The 16,497-nt window shown below is 45.9% G+C and overlaps 1 protein-coding gene across 1 annotated transcript in view; it reads right to left on the reverse strand.

The window, feature by feature from the left end:
• LOC115092958 (E3 ubiquitin-protein ligase HERC2-like) overlaps positions 1-16,497 on the reverse strand; it is a 2,733,734-nt gene that overhangs the window by 810,650 nt on the left and 1,906,587 nt on the right. The window contains 1 exon segment of the mRNA XM_029604466.1: positions 3,800-3,931. Coding sequence (XP_029460326.1) covers positions 3,800-3,931 — 132 coding nt within the window.

Consider the following 16,497-nt stretch of genomic DNA (forward strand, 5'->3'; position numbering starts at 1 on the left):
GCGATAGCCTCCTTGAGGCAACTCGCAAAGTTGTCCGTGAAGCCGCACCACCCCTCTTTGGGCCAAAACACCACCCAAAGAGGTGGTCGGAAACTCGGAACGGGTGAGTGATCTCCAGGTAACGAAGGAGGGGGAACCCTACGCACATCGAGGGTCCGTAGACCCTTCATCTCTGGACTGCTCTCCTGCAGGAAGCAGGGAGCTCCACCGACTGATTTAAATGAAAAGCCGTTGAAAAACTTGCGCCAGCTGCGTCCACTCTAGAAGCGCAAAATCCTCTGAACAAAGACGCCTCCGACCCAGAGGACCCTTCATCCGCACTGCCCTCCCCCGGCGACGTGGCCCCCCTCGGGGAGCCGCCCCCGGGTGGTCGTTGCAGCGGGAAAAGTGTAGGAGGTAGGCCGCCATTCCCTGCAGCTCTCCTCTTGGCCTCCTGCAATGCTCCTAAAATGGCCGCCGTTCCCGCGCTAAGCGGGAACGGGACGGCACTGCCTTCCTCACACTGGCTCCCCCGCGGCGGCGATCGCACCCTCCGAGACCGGCCCCCCCGACCGACCCCGGACGGCCCCTCTCCTCCCGAAACGCAGAAAAAAACAAAACCCCATCGCGAGACAGCCTCGCGCGCGCCGAACCGCACACGCGACAAGAAGAGCCCTGAGTCATTCCTCTAACGCGCCAAACACGAAGGAACGGTAAAGTCAATTAAATTTACTTTAAATAAAAAACAAGACTTGCGAACTGCGGCGAGGACGGAAGGAACGGAGAGCCGGCGAGATAAAAAATTAAACAGAACACTTTTTTTTTTTTTTTTTTTTACTTGCGCTGCATCTGCGCTGTCCCCGGTCCTGATGTTCTGCTCCCGCGGGGGTGAGTGAACCGGGCTCCCCGGTGTCACCCCCGACGCTGCTGCCTGCAAAAGGCCGGGCCCTCGACCCTCAGCAGCGGCCTCGACCAGGGGAGGATGGTCCCCTCAGGACCTTACAACCCCCCTGGGAGGCGTCCAGAACGAGGGAGTCTTCTGATCTTCCTCTTCTCTTGTTTACCTTCTTTTTTTTTTTTTTTTTAACTTTTTAAAACTTCTCCAATCGAAACCAACCAAATCCAACCAAAAGAAAAAAATCCCTGACTAGCTAACTTCCCCCAGGGATCCCAGAGGCTGTGAGTGACCCTGCCCCAGCTGCTGGAGACGGAGAAAGACTGAGGGGCTGTGGGTGGCACCTTACTATATGTAGGGAAGCCCGACAAGTTTTGCTCTGTCTCCACCTGCTGGTGCGGAGTCACAACCCAGGTGTCTGGACTGATCCTGGTACGTACAGGGAATTAGTAATTAATTCCTGGTAAACTTTTGAGCAGCTGGTGAAAGTTCTTTTGCTGATTAGAGTGGTTAAAACAGCTTAAATCTCACTAGTATGTGCATTGCTAAAAGTTTCAGATATGTGCACTGTTATGTAGCCAGATTAAATTGCAGTAAACCGTAGGTGTCTGGGGGAAGTTAAAACTGGGAGGAATTAAGTCCTGGAAGTTAAGCTAGGAACCTTCATAAGAATATACTTGTAGTTAGCAGAAACTTAAGATCAGGAAAGCAAGACTGTCACTAGTTAGCCCTAACTGGGCTGGATATTAAGGTGAAATACTGAGAGCAGGGAGAAGGGCTCTCTAGGGAAAAAGCAATATTATAAGGATTGGTTTGAAGATGGGAAAGAAGTAATTGTTAGGACCAAAGCAAAATGGTGTTCCTGTTGGGTATTTGCAATTGTTTTAAATCCCCTGGAAACTTGCTTTCTTAAGTTATAAAATCTTGAATTAAACCACAGCTTGGTTGTCATATTGGTTCTTTTGATCTTCTATATGAAAGAGTCAATCTTAAGCTTATGTAAAGGGGCTAGGCATTTGGCGTAGGAAGCTTTGTAAGTACTATGTGAAGTTATAGATGAGGAAACAGGTCAGGTCCCCACTCTACAACACCCCTTATACTGGTAGTCCTCAGCCAAGTAAAGTTTAACTAAAGCCCTTGTTTTTTATAAGCAGGAAGAAACATCGCCACCTACTGGCCCATATGCAGCATCCATTGCGACAGCACCACAGAGATATCCTAAATACTGCTAAAAAAGATTGTTTCTTTCTCAATAACATCATCAAAATCTGTCATCCAGGCATTCAGGTTCTCGCCATTTCAAAGACAGAACTTGAATACTGATGCTGGCATATGTTTCTCTAATTCACTAAACTGAAGTGCTCTCTTTTATTTTTTTATAATAAACTTTGATTTTATATTTAATTCTGAAAAATGTCTTTAAAAAAGCCATATGAGACCAATTGAGTGGTTCTGAAACGTTTTAACGTTCCTCAAAAAATGTGTTTTGGAACAGTGTTTAGCGAATATGTTCTGCTCTGGTAGATGAAGATCTCTAGATAATACTCATTGTTACTGAATCTATTCAGTGGTTTTGTGCACTTAATATATTACTTCTCACCACTGTGACCTCTCATTATATTATATTTATTATATTTGGACATCTTTTCTGAAAGCACTACCAAAACTCTTGCTCATTCTCTATCACCTCAAATTCAAACTTGCAACCCATTCCTATTTATTCTTGCTGCAGTCTATTTAAAATGCAGCAGCACAACTTATCTTCCTTCGGTGTCCATAAGATCTTTCTCTCAATTCACTACATTGGCTTCCCATCTGTTTCCACATGTAGTTGAAGTTTCTACTCACCTATAAATGAATTCAGAGTGCAGATGAGTGGGTTCCACATACTTCATTATACACTCATTATCACCCAATTCACTGATATTCAGTATTACACACAGTCTCTACTCAAAATTTGAATAGTGGGTTTCCTTTTGTTTTTTGTTTAAAACACTAGACTTGACAAGCAGATATTCACCACATACTCCTTTGTGGTTTCAAGGTGAATCAAGTTCTTTTGTTAATTCCTTTCTAATATAATGTACTTTTTGTAGACCTTGCTTTGGTATTCTTCAAATTTGTGTTTTCTTGAATCTGACCTGAAAACTGACATGCTTGTCTAGGCTGATCTGCATTTGGCCAATAACTTATTATTACAGATTTAGAACACATTTCATTTTAGAAACTTAAATGCATCAAGGATTCTTGTCCTTAAAAGCCCATGTCTCAAGTCTATAAGGTGTCACCAGTCCCTTTGTAATTTTACCTCCATTTAAGTGTATGTAGCTTGTGGATCTGAGCACAGTTAAGACCTTTAGCAATGGCAGTGATTGTTTCTAATTTGGGGTCATTTAATAGCTCTGCAGAATGTAAATAATAAATTCGTTTTCATATATGTACTTTTAGTGCAATTAATTTTATTGGCTTTTATAGTGTGTTCTAGAGCTTAGTATCAATGGTGATGAACCGAATTAGAGTGCTTTGTATATCCACCACATGTTATTGTCATGAATCAACAAAGCATCCTTATCTATGATTTTATAGAGACAATCTCATGCTTATTGAAAGGCTAGTTATAGCATTTACATTATTTAGAAGTTCCTTCTAGGTGGATGCGATCTTTTATTTTTTTAAAGTCATTAAACTGGTGTTTGTTTTGTGAAAGACAGATATTTGTAACTGTTATTTATAGAACAATACTTGACTCAGAAATTGTGTTTAGTAACATCATAACTCTCAAAAATTATAAGATTTCCAAATACTGAAGATCCGGTATGTATGCAACATTCCATGCCTTAAAAACATAGTACAATGGGACTTTTTACCAATGAATGTTCATTGGTACAAGGAAAACACCTATACATATAAACTAGCAGTCCTTACCTGCAGCAGGCATTATTGGGTACACTGTGAATCTCCAACCCCATCCATTTACAGATCCATCACTAACAAACTTCCATTTTAGTTCATCGCCTGGAATTCGCAATTCACTGGACCAATCTGACCATTCACGACCTATTCCAGTAAAATGCCATGAATTGAGATAAACACACAGTTCGGTCACATTTCACAAGCATTTCAAAAAAGCTGAACTAATTAAGAGAAATTGTTAGTCCTACTGAACAACAATACTTTACTGAAAAACAATCTCAACTTTGCGTAATGTTTAGCATAAGTGTTAGTTATTATGATTACATTTAAAATAAACTATAACACTATGGCCACCTCCATCTAGCTGTTCTGACTTGGTCCCTCATTGACAATGTCCTCCTTAACTGTTTGCCTGCCTGTTTTTGACTCTTTTGACCATGCTAGCCTTTTATATGCTTTAGGCTTTTTTGATTCAATCAATAAATTGTTTTCCTCCCATCTTTCTACTCGTTCCTTCACAGTTATTATTGTCAATTTTTTCTGATTCTTTTCTTTCTGTTCATGTAAGTGAGAAATCTGTCTCAGGTTCCATCCATGCTGATCTCTGTTTACACCCATAGCCTTGGTATTACAATTTCTACCTTTGCCTGCTCAAAACATTTCTAATTTTACTGTAGACATCAGTGATATTACTATGAAATGGGAATTCCCTTTAAACAGCAACATGATATACTAAAATTACTTATCAGTTATTATTCTCTAACAGCAACTCAAAGTCATACGTATGAACCATATGACCGTGTTGTGTATGTATTGGAATGCTTTCTAGAAGGAGCTTTTGAGCATGCAACATAGAAATCCTGTTTGCTGCTGTTCCAACTATCATTCATGTAATTAGCACAACAAAGACAAAATAAGAGGCCAGAACAAATCCCAAAAGAAGCTTCTTTGAACTGCCTCGTATATAAAAACGTAATAATGGGTCATAAATTCATTTTCATCATAATAAACAGACTCAATTGCAGTCAAATAGAACTAGTTAGTGTTATTATTTAGTTGCAAGGAGTTAGCAATCTGATATTATTTAGGAGAGTTGTGGGTGGATCCTTGGACCGATGGCAGATGACCACGCCCCCTGGGGGATGATCCCGAGAGGAACCACTGGTCAGGCTCAGGGTTAGGAGACAGACACACACTAGTTCTTTTATTAGACAGTATACTGAACCACCAGAGGTGGCAGTAGTGAGCTGGAATGCCCGGCTGGGCTGTAGTCCCTCAGATACTGGAACAGCGATCCCTGGAGGCTGAGCTGTAGAGAAATTGAAATATAGTGAGTAGGCAGGGTATGCAGAGTTCATAGACAGAACCTGATGGTAACACTCACACAAGGTCTCATAGAAGCCCAGGAGCTGGAATGAAGTAGGCCCTCGAGGAGCGAGTACCTGGTTCCAGGGAAAGCTCTGAGAGCGCGATGGTAACTCACAGATGTAGTAGGCAGCGATGACTTCCAGGCAGAAGTGAATTCCGAAGAAGTCTGGGAACTAGGGGCCCTCGAGGAGCGAAGTACCGGTTCCAGACTGCAACCTACAAAGTAAGAGAGAGAGCAAGGCCCCCGAGGAGCGGGTTCCCCTGGTAAGTCCGAGGAGGCAGAGTAGCTTGGAAAGACGTAGCGAGTCCATTGCCATTCCTTATCCTTGCTAACTCAAGTTGTTAGCAATTCAGAGACCTTTAAATATCTGAAGCGGATGACGTCATCTCAGGGGGACGCCCCTGAGGTTCGCGCCACTTCTGGTACTTGAGACGGGGCTGCGCCGTGGGCGCGCCCCTAGGCATCAGGTCAACATAGCGGATTGCAGCGTCGGGACGGTCCGGGGATGCCGGACGAGGTCGAAAGAGAGACACCGCAGCAGCCAACCTTCCATCAACCCCAGAGGGAGTCGCCAATGCGGTAAGGTGGGCGGAGTGGAGAAGTCGGGCAGCGACGGTCGCAAAAGCTAGTGTTACTTACGTGGATTCTTGGACTGAGACAGGGTGGAGGGCCCCATGAAGGAGCCCCTGAGCTCTCTGGCGTAGCAGGCGGTAACTTTGACAAAGGCAGGGTCTAGGCGCGAGGCCTGACAGCTGCCGTCTGAGTGGGCCAGTGGCCAGCAAGAGGAGTCCAAGTATAATCCAATCCGGGTCAGGCGGCATGCGGAATCCGAGGCACAGTGGGAGTCAGGGTAGGCAGCAAGCAAGAATAATCCAATGAACAATCCAATCCGCGGCAGGCAGCAGGTGTTATGAATCTGCTCCTGTGGAACGAAGAGTTAGCAATCTATTAGGAATCTGGTTTGCAGACTCCTGAAAGAGGGAGGAGTTAGCGATCAGTTGTGAATCTGCTCCTGTGGAAGGAAGAGTTAGCAATCTGTTAAGAATCTGGTTTGCAGACTCCTGAAAGAGGGAGGAGTTAGCGATCAGTTGTGAATCTGCTCCTGTGGAAGAAAGAGTTAGCAATCTGTATGATCTACTCAAGAAGGGAGGAGTTAGCAATCTGATATGCTCAGCTCCTGTAGAGGGAGTAGATAACAATCTGTTATGGCTAGACTGCGGAGTTAGCAATCTGTTATGAATCTCCATGAGGAGTTAGCAATCTTATGAATCTCTTGCTGAAGACTCCTGATGGGGAAGAAGTAGCAATCTGTACCAGCGGAGTGCTTGGAGAGGGCACTCAGCTGTAGAGGAATGTAGATAGGTGGATCCTTGGACCGATGGCAGATGACTCCGCCCCCAGGAGGATATCCGAGAGGAACCACTGGCTAGGCTTGGGTATGGAGTCAGACACAGATAGTTCTTTTATTAGACAGATTAGTAGAACCACCTCGAGGAGCGAGTACCTGGTTCCAGGATGGAACTCACAAATGTCTGTATCTGCAATAGCTTCCAGGCAGTAGAGAATCTTCAGAGTGTCCAGGAACATGGGCCTTCGAGGAGCAAGTACATCCCACAGGTAAGCCCCCCGGAGGGGGCTTACCTGATCCGATATACGCGGCAACAATGATGTTGCCGCTTTGGCGGTTGGATGTTCCTCATGGAGCTGAAGCGGCAGCCTGACCGCCTCCTCCGCCCAGTAACTCAGCCTCAGTTTCACATTTACCAGCACCACCTCGTTTCTCTGGGGAGGCTAAGAATTGTCGAGGTTTCCTCAACCAATGCTTCATCCGCTTTTCCTTGCAAGAAACCCAGTTTCCCAATGATCGGACAAAGACTTCCTTCATCATATCTTTACTGGACGGGAAAGCAATGGCTTGGGCATCACCCATCTGTGAGAGAGGAGATTCGATTTTAAACGATTTAACAAGATTCGTTTCCCTCTTTCGCCAAATATTCGATGAACCCGGAAGACTTGCTACTGCCTCGTCGGAACTTCTTAATCTGCGTCAAGGGTCAGGGACCTTGGCTGACTTTGCTACTGCCTTCCGCACCTTGGCTTCTGAATTAGGATGGCAATCTGACTGCCTCCGAGGCATTTTTCTGGAAGGATTGTCTCCTCGCATAAAAGACGAACTGGCAGGACGAGACCTCCCGGAGGACTTAGACGCACTTATCGATTTGGCAGGTCGCATAGACCGAAGGATTCAACAACGGGCCAAAGAATCCAGACTTCCTCGTCATCTGGTACCCTTGGCTCCCCACTTCTCCCGTCCTTTGGTGGCTCCTGCTACCACTGAGGTTTCTACGGAGTCCAAAGAAGAACCCATGCAGCTTGGTAGGAGTCGTCTGACGCTTGAAGAGAAACAACGCCGAAGGAGGATGGGTCTCTGCTTATACTGTGGCAACAAGGGTCATCTTCTTGCCCAATGTCCCGAGCGTCCGGGAAACTACCGATCCTAGGCGTCTCTGAGGAGCAGACCCTAGGGGGAGATCCCGCTCCTCAGATTGTGGTTCCTGTTACGTTGCAAGGAGGGCATGGATCATTTACCACTCAAGCGTTGGTTGATTCCGGAGCAGGAGGGAATTTTATACTGGCTGAACTGGTTCATCAACTCCAGATTCCCACACAGCCTTGCGAAATCCCGCTGTTTATTTCTTCCATCCAAGGGGAGAATTTGCCTGGACGAGTTACCGGTAAAACCGCTCCCATAGTGCTACTCACTGGAATTCTGCACAGAGAGGAGATATCTTTTTTTATTTTAGAAAAAGCAGTCCATCCAGTGGTCCTGGGCCTACCATGGCTACAAAAACACTCTCCAATTATGGACTGGAGGACCCTGCAGATTGCAGCCTGGGGGCCAGAATGTCAGGAGGTCTGTATTCACTGGTCTCACCAACCAGTGATACCGATGACCGCTACCGAGATCGGGCTGCCGCATCAATACTCCAAATTCTCAGATGTTTTTTCTAAAGAAAGAGCGGAGATTCTTCCTTGCCACCGTAGATTCGACTGTGTGATTAATCTACTACCTAACGCCATCCCACCTAGAGGGAGGATTTACCCACTTTCGGGACCTGAATCACAGGCTATGGCTGAATATATTGAAGAAAATCTTGCACGGGGTTTCATTCGACCTTCCACTTCTCCTGCTGGAGCAGGATTCTTTTTCGTAAAATAGAAAGACGGGTCACTAAGACCGTGCATCGACTACAGAGGACTTAATGCTATCACTCGCAAGGATCATTACCCGTTGCCCTTGATACTGCTAGACCAATTGCATGGTGCCCAGGTATTCTCGAAACTCGACTTACGAGGAGCCTATAACTTGGTTCGAATCAAGCCCGGGGACGAGTGGAAGACCGCTTTTAATATCCGCAACGGTCATTCGAGCAGGACTATCGAGGGCCCACCCTATGTAGGGAAGCTTTGGTACATCCCACAGTCTGGGATGCGTGACAACATGGGTCTTCGAGGAGCAAGTACCGGTTCCTATTTGCAATCTGAAATAAAGAAAAGAGAGCGAAGCCCCCGAGGAGCGGGTACCCCTGGTAAGTCCGAGGAGACAGAGTAGCGCAGAGAGACTTGTGAGTCAAACAATCCCCGCTATCAATCCCTGCTTGAAGCGGAGCAAATACTGAGACCTTTTATATTGGAAGCGGATGACGTCCATCTCAGGGAGACACCCCCGAAGTTCACGCCCTTGCTGGTACATCAATCGGAGTGCACGCGCGTGCCCTATGTCATCAGGCAACATGGCGGAGCTGCAGCGTCGAGCTGGTCCGGGGACGCCGGAGGAAGATGGCAAGAAGACGCCGCGGCAGCAACCATCCAACAGACCCGGAGGGAGTCGCTACAGAGGTAGAGAGGGCGGAGTGAGGGCATCGAGCAGCGACGGACGCAACAGCAGGCAAAGAAGAATCCGAGGAACAGTCCAAGTCAGGGCAGGAAACAAGAATAATCCAATGTACAATCCAATCCGAAGCAGGCGGCAGGCAAGCGGAATCCGAGGCACAGTCCAAGTCAGGGCAGGCAGCAAGCAAGAATAATCTAGGCACAGTCCGATGAGATAACAGGCAACCGCAGGAAAACACTTCAGACAGGTGACCTGTAGCTGAGGCCCCAAAGGTAAGTCAAGCTGCCCTTTAAGAAAAGGGCTGCTGCGCACACGCCTGGGGCGACCTGTGGCAGAGGCGGAATTCAGCGGTCGGGCATGACACAGCGGTCCGTGAGTGGTAACAGTACCCCCTCCTTTAGGGCCCCCCCCCCATGAGGTCTAGATTTCCTAGGGTAGGTAGCGTGGAAAGTCCTTAGAAGGTTCTTATCTAGGATGTTTGACGCAGGTGCCTAAGAATTCTCCTTAGGGCTAAAACCTTCCCAAGAAAGTAGGTATTCCCATTTGCGGTTCCTCCGGTGAACATCCAGGACTTCCTTTATTTGGTAGATTTGATCCTCAGATGCAATGGCGGTGGGTGCAGGTGTCTTCCAAGAAGGCCATGTAAGAACCAGCGGCTTAAGGAACGATACGTGAAAGACATTATGTATACCCATAGAGCTGGGTAGCCGTAGCTGGTAGGTGACAGGACCAATTTGCCAGAGGACGGGAAACAGCCCTACATATTGACGTGCCAACCTTATGGAAGGTAGGCAGAGTCGAAGATGTTGGGTAATTAGCCATAACTTTGTCTCCAGGCTTAAATTGGGGAGCAGGTCTGCGATGTAGGTCTGCAGAAGTCTTGGTTTTCCGAGCCACACATTTAAGCATTTCCTCTGTGCGAATCCATAGCTCACCCAACTCCTGCACAGTGGATTGAGCTGCAGGTGAGGGTACAGATAGAGGTAAGGACAATGGAGGTAATGGTTGTTTCCCAAAGACGATCTGGAAAGGAGACGTCCCGGTAGCATAACTAGCGTGAGAATTATGCGAGAACTCTGCCCATGGTAAAAGGGTAAACTAGTCATTCAGGTGTTGGTTGACATAGGCTCTTAGAAAGGTCTTTAATGTTCTATTAGTTTTCTCTGCCTGACCATTGGCCTGAGGGTGATAAGCAGTCGTATGATCCAGGGTGATGTTGAATTTGTGACACAGAGCGCGCCATTACTTGGCGGTGAATTGCGTGCCTCTATCAGAAATAATATGTTTAGGAAGTCTATGTAGTCAAAATATTTATGTGACGAACAATCGTGCCAATTCTGGAGCTGAGGGTAGGTCTGGAAGAGGAGTGAAGTGAGCCATCTTAGAGAACTTGTGGATAACAACCCAAATTACTGTATTGCCTTCGGACGGGGGAAGATCTACAATAAAGTCCGTGGATATATGCATCCAGGACTCCTTAGGAGGAGGTACGGGTTGTAATAGTCCCCACGGCTTCCCCACCAATGGCTTTTGCAGGGCACAAGTGGGGCAGGATTCCACATAGGCCTTCACATCAGTCTGCATTCGAGGCAACCAGTAGAAATTCTGAAGAAGCTCCCGGGTTCACTTTTGTCCAGGATGTCCAGCGATCCTCGAATCATGGACCCATTTTAAGACCTTAGGTCGCAGACGGCGAAACACCACCGTCTTACCAGGAGGAATAGTTACTGAAGATGCTAAGAGGACACAGGCAATTATGTGTTGAGGGGGGTTCCGACATTTCTTCGGGCTCAAAGGATTGGGATAATGCATCTGCCCAGAGGTTTTTTGAAGCAGGGCGGTATCTGATCTTGAAATGAAAACGAGAAAAGAACAAGGCCCATCAGGCATGGTGAGCATTTAGACGCTGTGCCTGGTACAGGTGCTCTAAATTCTTATGGTCCTTGTAGATGGTAATCAGGTGTTGCGCACCCTCTAGCCACTGACGCCATTCTTCGAGCGCTAGTTTTATGGCCAAAAGTTCCTGGTCTCCAATGCTATAATTACGTTCAGAAGGTGAGAATCTCAGAGAAAAAAAATGAACAAGGGTGAAGAGTTCCGGTGCTAGAATGCTGATTGAGCACCGCACCCACCGCGTAATCAGAGGCGTCTACCTCCAAAATAAAGGGGTGGGAGGGATCCAGGTGGCAGAGGCATGGTTCTTGGAGAAAGGCCTCCTTTAGGACCTGGAATGCCTTGACTGCTTCAGGTGATCAATCCTTCGTATTAGCTCCATTATGAGTGAGAGCAGTGAGAGGAGTGGTGATCAGAGTTGGGAATGAAGTTCCTGTAATAATTAGCAAATCCCAGAAATCTCTGCAAGGCACGGAGCCCGGAGGGTTGTGGCCAATCCAGAATACTTCAGATCTTCTTGGAGTCCATGTTAAAATCCTGGCTAGACTATGTATCCAAGAAAAGGAAGACTCTCCTATTCAAAACTGCATTTCTCCAGTTTGGCGAACAGTCGATTTTCCCGGAGTCGCTGAAGAACTAATCGAACATGATGATGATGAGAGAGATCTTTGGAGAAGACTAAGATGTCGTCTGAATAAATTACGGCACAATGATTTAACAGATCTCGGAAGACGTCGTTCATGAGATTTTGGAATACTGCAGGGGCGTTGCATAGCCCAAAGGGCATCACCAAATACTCATACTGACCATTGCGAGTGTTAAAAGCCGTCTTCCATTCGTCTCCATGTTGCATTCGTATTAGATTATAAGCCCCTCAGAGATCCAGTTTGGTAAAAATTCAAGCTCCTCAGAGTTGGTCGAACAGCTCCATGATGAGGGGTAGAGGATAATGGTCTCTTTTAGTTATGGCATTTAGTCCATGATAATCTATGCAGGGCCTAAGAGAACCATCTTTCTTGGAGACAAAAAAGAACCCTGCTCCTGCGGGGGAGGAAGAGCGTCTGATAAATCCTCGATCCAAGTTCTCTTTGATATACAAGTTCATGGCCTCCATTTCAGGAGCTGATAAAGGGTACACCCGACCGCAGGGTGGTGTAATACCTGGGAGCAAATTGATGGCACAATCGTATGGTCAATGAGGAGGGGAGCTCCTCTGCTTTAGCCTTGGAGAATACAACAGCGAAGTCTGCATAAGGTGGAGGAAGCTCCGAGAGGGTGATAGCCGCTATGTAGGTAGACAGAGGTTTCACCTTGTCCAAGCCTGGCACAGCAGCCCTCATTTGACTAGCTCCAAGGTCTCCCAGTTAAAATGCAGAGAATGATGTCTTAGTCAGGGCAATCCTAGGACCACTGGATGAATGGCCTTCTTGATCACGAGAAATGGGAGATATACACAGCTCCACTCCTAAATCGGATAGGAACTGAAGTAGAAGTTATTCTTCCCAGCAGCTGGTCTCCATGGATAGAGGAAATAATTAAAGGACTGTTCTGGGAAACCACCGGTATCCCCAAGAGGTGGATCACAGCCTCTGTGATAAAATTTCCCCCGGAGCCAGAGTCAATGAGAGCTTGCCCCTCCAATTCCAACGTTCAATTCGAGGATGAGAAAAGGTTGGGGAGAGAAGTACCGGTTGGCGGGCTCTCAATTCCTGAGACCTTTGTTGAAGATGACAGCCAATCCGTCCAGCGAGATTGATAAGTTCCTCCAGTGAGTCAGGTAAATCAGGAGCCACCAATTTGTCTTCTATCCTGAATGACAATCCTTCCAAGAAGATACATCAGAGGTTGTCCTCTCTCCAGTTAAGCTCGGCAGCCAAAGTTCTGAGTTCTATGGTGTAATCCATAAGTGGGTGAGCTCCCTTGCGGAGACGAAGCAGGTCAGACCCTGCGATGGTGAGTCGTCCTGGCTCGTCAAAGACCTGCTTGAAAGTCTTTACAAATTCCTGCAGATTTTGAAGGAGGGAATCTCCACGCTACCATAGAGGGGAGGCCCAAGCCAGGGCTTCCCCCTCAAGGAGGGATAAAATGAAGGTGGTCTTTATGGAGTCTGTAGAAAAATGACCTGGCTGAAGAGCGACGTGCACAAAGCACTGATTGAGAAATTCTCGACACAGCGCAGGATCTCCGGTATACCATGTTGCTACTGGCAAGCGTATGGCGGGTGCAGCAGCAGCCATATTGGATGTCTCAGGAGGAGGAGTAGGTGCCTGAGTAGCTGTGGCATCAAGTCGAGTGCTGAGGCGATCCAAGGAATTGACCAGGAGTTCCAGGCAGTGTTGCTGCTATTGAATTCTCTGTGCTAATCCTGGTATGGCTTGAAGTACGGATAGGTCTGCAGAGTCCATGGCTTCAGCTATCTGTTACTTATGTGGACTCTTGGACCGCGACAGGGTAGAGGGCCCCACGAAGGAGCCCCTGAGCTCTCTGCCGTAGCAGGCAGACGCTTCAACAAAGGTAGGGTCTAGGTGCGAGGACTGACAGCTGCCATCTGAGTGGGCCAGTGGCCAGCAAGAGGAGTCCAGAGTATAATCCAATCTGGGTCAGGCGGCAGACAAAGAGGAATCCGAGGCACAGTCTAAGTCAGGGCAACCCTTTGAAAATCTATCCCATACTGTGTGCTAACATTCACATTCTAGGTTAACACAGTAATACATACATGTTCTGGTTCATATTCATACATATTCTAGGAGTTAATTTAGTTCATATTCGTCCATTTTTGGTCAACTAAAAATATACTTTGTCATTCATTACTTATTGCACTCTCCACTAACATTATTTCTGGTACTGACATTGAAATTATTAGCATATTGGTATTTTACATTAAATTGCAGCTTTTCTAAAGAGTCACGTTTTAAGTTCTTGTTTGAAACTCTTTCTTTCCGATATCTGACGTAATGACTCTGGAAGAGAGTTCCACAACTTGGGGCCTGCTATGGAAAACATTCGGTCTCTTATTTGCATTAGGTGTATGTTCCGAGTAGAAGGCACCATTAAAAGGCCTTTGTTTTGTGATCTTACGGCTCTCTGTGGTGTGTAAAGTTGAAGTGTCACTCCTAACAGACATGGGTTAATATTGTTGATGATGTTAAAAATTAGAGAATACTTTATAAAGGATTCTGAAATATACAGGAAGCCAGTATAATGCTATTAGTGAGGGGGGTGATGTGTTTGAATTTCCTTGTCCCTAGTAAGAGCCTAGCAGATGCATTTTGAAATAACTGCAGTGGTTTTAGAAGAGAGTAGACCTAGTGTTTGTAAGACAGTGCGGAAGTCCTGTATTGTTAGCAGTGGTTTCAATCGATGCAATATTCTCAGCTTGGCGTATCTTGTTTTGATTAATTTGTTTATATGCTTTTTCATGGTGAAGTTCTCATTGATCTTTTTTTCCTACCAACTACAAAGGTGTGCACACTCTAATGCAGACACATTCCATTTTTTCTGTGATGGAACTTCTAGTTCTTATTTTAAAAGTCTTATTTTAAAATTTGAAATGTTCTAGTTCATAAATCCCAAAAATAAGAGGCAACACCAATCTGTACAGGGACAAAAGAAGATAATGGACTTAGGGATCATTTACTAAGCTGTGAGATAGCTATAAAGCACATTAAATAAAATGTAATGCACAATAAATGCTATTTTTGTGTGATATAGGATGACTTTAGGTGATATTTGGTGATAAAAATGCCACTTATGTAAATGAGCTGCTTTGCATGATTACTTTGATGAAAATCCAATAACGTGGCTTGTGGAAGCTGCATTATTGCAGGAAAGGTTAGCTACAACTAAGGAGTTGTAGCTAACTTTTCTCGTTAACGTGCATCCCGATACCTCCGGGCATCAAATTAAAGAGCCCCATGGCCCAAACACTCCTCCCCCTCACCAAAGTGCAAATATGGCCTGCAGAGGGGGGAAGTCTATTTAGAATCCTGCTCATCCCTGCCACATAGGGAGGGTGAAGGCAACCCCCAACAGAAATAAAAAGTTTTAAAAGCATAAGGTGATACTGTGCAATAAACTGCAGGAGGACCTTGTGAGACTAGAAGATTGGGCATCCAAATGGCTAATAAAATTTCATATGGACAACTGCAAGATTGATGCAGGCATTTAAGCAAAGATATGCGGCATAAAGCACCGAATGCCTAATTTAACACTCCTTACTGAAGTAGCTCAACCTTTTTAACTGTAGGCAACCCTCTGGACGCATTACTATGAAACACTCAATCACCCGAAATTAACGCCTTTTTTTGTTACCGAATACTAATGGCACAACCTATGTAATGTACGACCCATACTTATTAATATAGGTGCCCTATTGTAAACCGTTATGACGGTGAATAACTTAATGACGGTATATAAAAACCCTTAAATAAATAAATTAAATAAATGATATAGGGGAAAATAACCCATGCTGTATTTACACGATTTAAGTTCCATATTAGGAGTTACAACCCAGGAAAAAGATCTAGGCAACATAGTGGATAATCCATTGAAATCATTGGCTCAGTGTGCTGCGGTGGGCAAAAAAGCAAAAGAGAATGTTAGGAATTTTTAGAAAGTGAATTGTGACTAAAACAGAGAATGTCATAATGCCTTTTTATCGCTCCATGGTGAGACCACACTTTGGGGTACATTTTAAAAAACAGCGCGTGTGCGTACTTTTGTTCGTTCAACCAGTGCGAACAAAAGTATGCAGGATTTTAAAAGATATGCGCGTAGCCGCACATATCTTTTAAAATCCGGGGTCAGCGCGTGCAAGGCTGCGCAAAATCAGCAGTCTGTGCGCGCTGAGTCGCGCAGCCTTCCTCCGTTCCCTCCGAGGCCGCTCTGAAATCGGAGCGGCCTTGGAGGGAACTTTTTTTTGGTCCCCCCCCACCTTTCCCTCCCTTCCCCCTATCTAACCCACCCCCCCCGGTCCTACCAAAATCCCTCCCTACTTTGTTCGATGGAGTTATGCCTGCCAGCGGCAGGCGTAACTTGCACGCGCCAGTTGGCCAGGCTCCAACACAGGCCGCTGTGTCGGGGCACTCGGCCACGCCCCTGGACCACAGACACGCCCCCCGGACCGTCCATTTTAGCGAGCCCCGGGACTTACTCGCATCCCGGGGCTTTGCGCGCGCCGGTGGCCTATGCAAAATAGGTGCACCGGCGTGCGAGTGCCCTGCGCGCATAAATCCGACTTTTAAAAATAAACCAGAATTAAACCCTTTGAGTACTGGGTTTAATTCTGGTTGTCACATTTTAAAAAAGATATAGTTGCACTGAAGAAATTACAGAGAAAGGCGACCAAAATGTTCAGTTTGAAGACGAGACAGCTGAGGGGGGAACATGATGAACGTCTAACAAAATCATGAGAGAACTAGAATGAGTACATGTGAATTGGTTATTTACTCTTTCAGATAATGCAAGGAGTAAGGGGCACTCTATGAAGTTAGTAAGTAGCACATTTAAAATAAATCGGAGAAAATTCTTTTTCACAATACAAATTAAGCTCTT

This window comes from Rhinatrema bivittatum, chromosome 5, assembly GCF_901001135.1.
Source record: "Rhinatrema bivittatum chromosome 5, aRhiBiv1.1, whole genome shotgun sequence".
NCBI classification, from domain to species: domain Eukaryota; kingdom Metazoa; phylum Chordata; class Amphibia; order Gymnophiona; family Rhinatrematidae; genus Rhinatrema; species Rhinatrema bivittatum.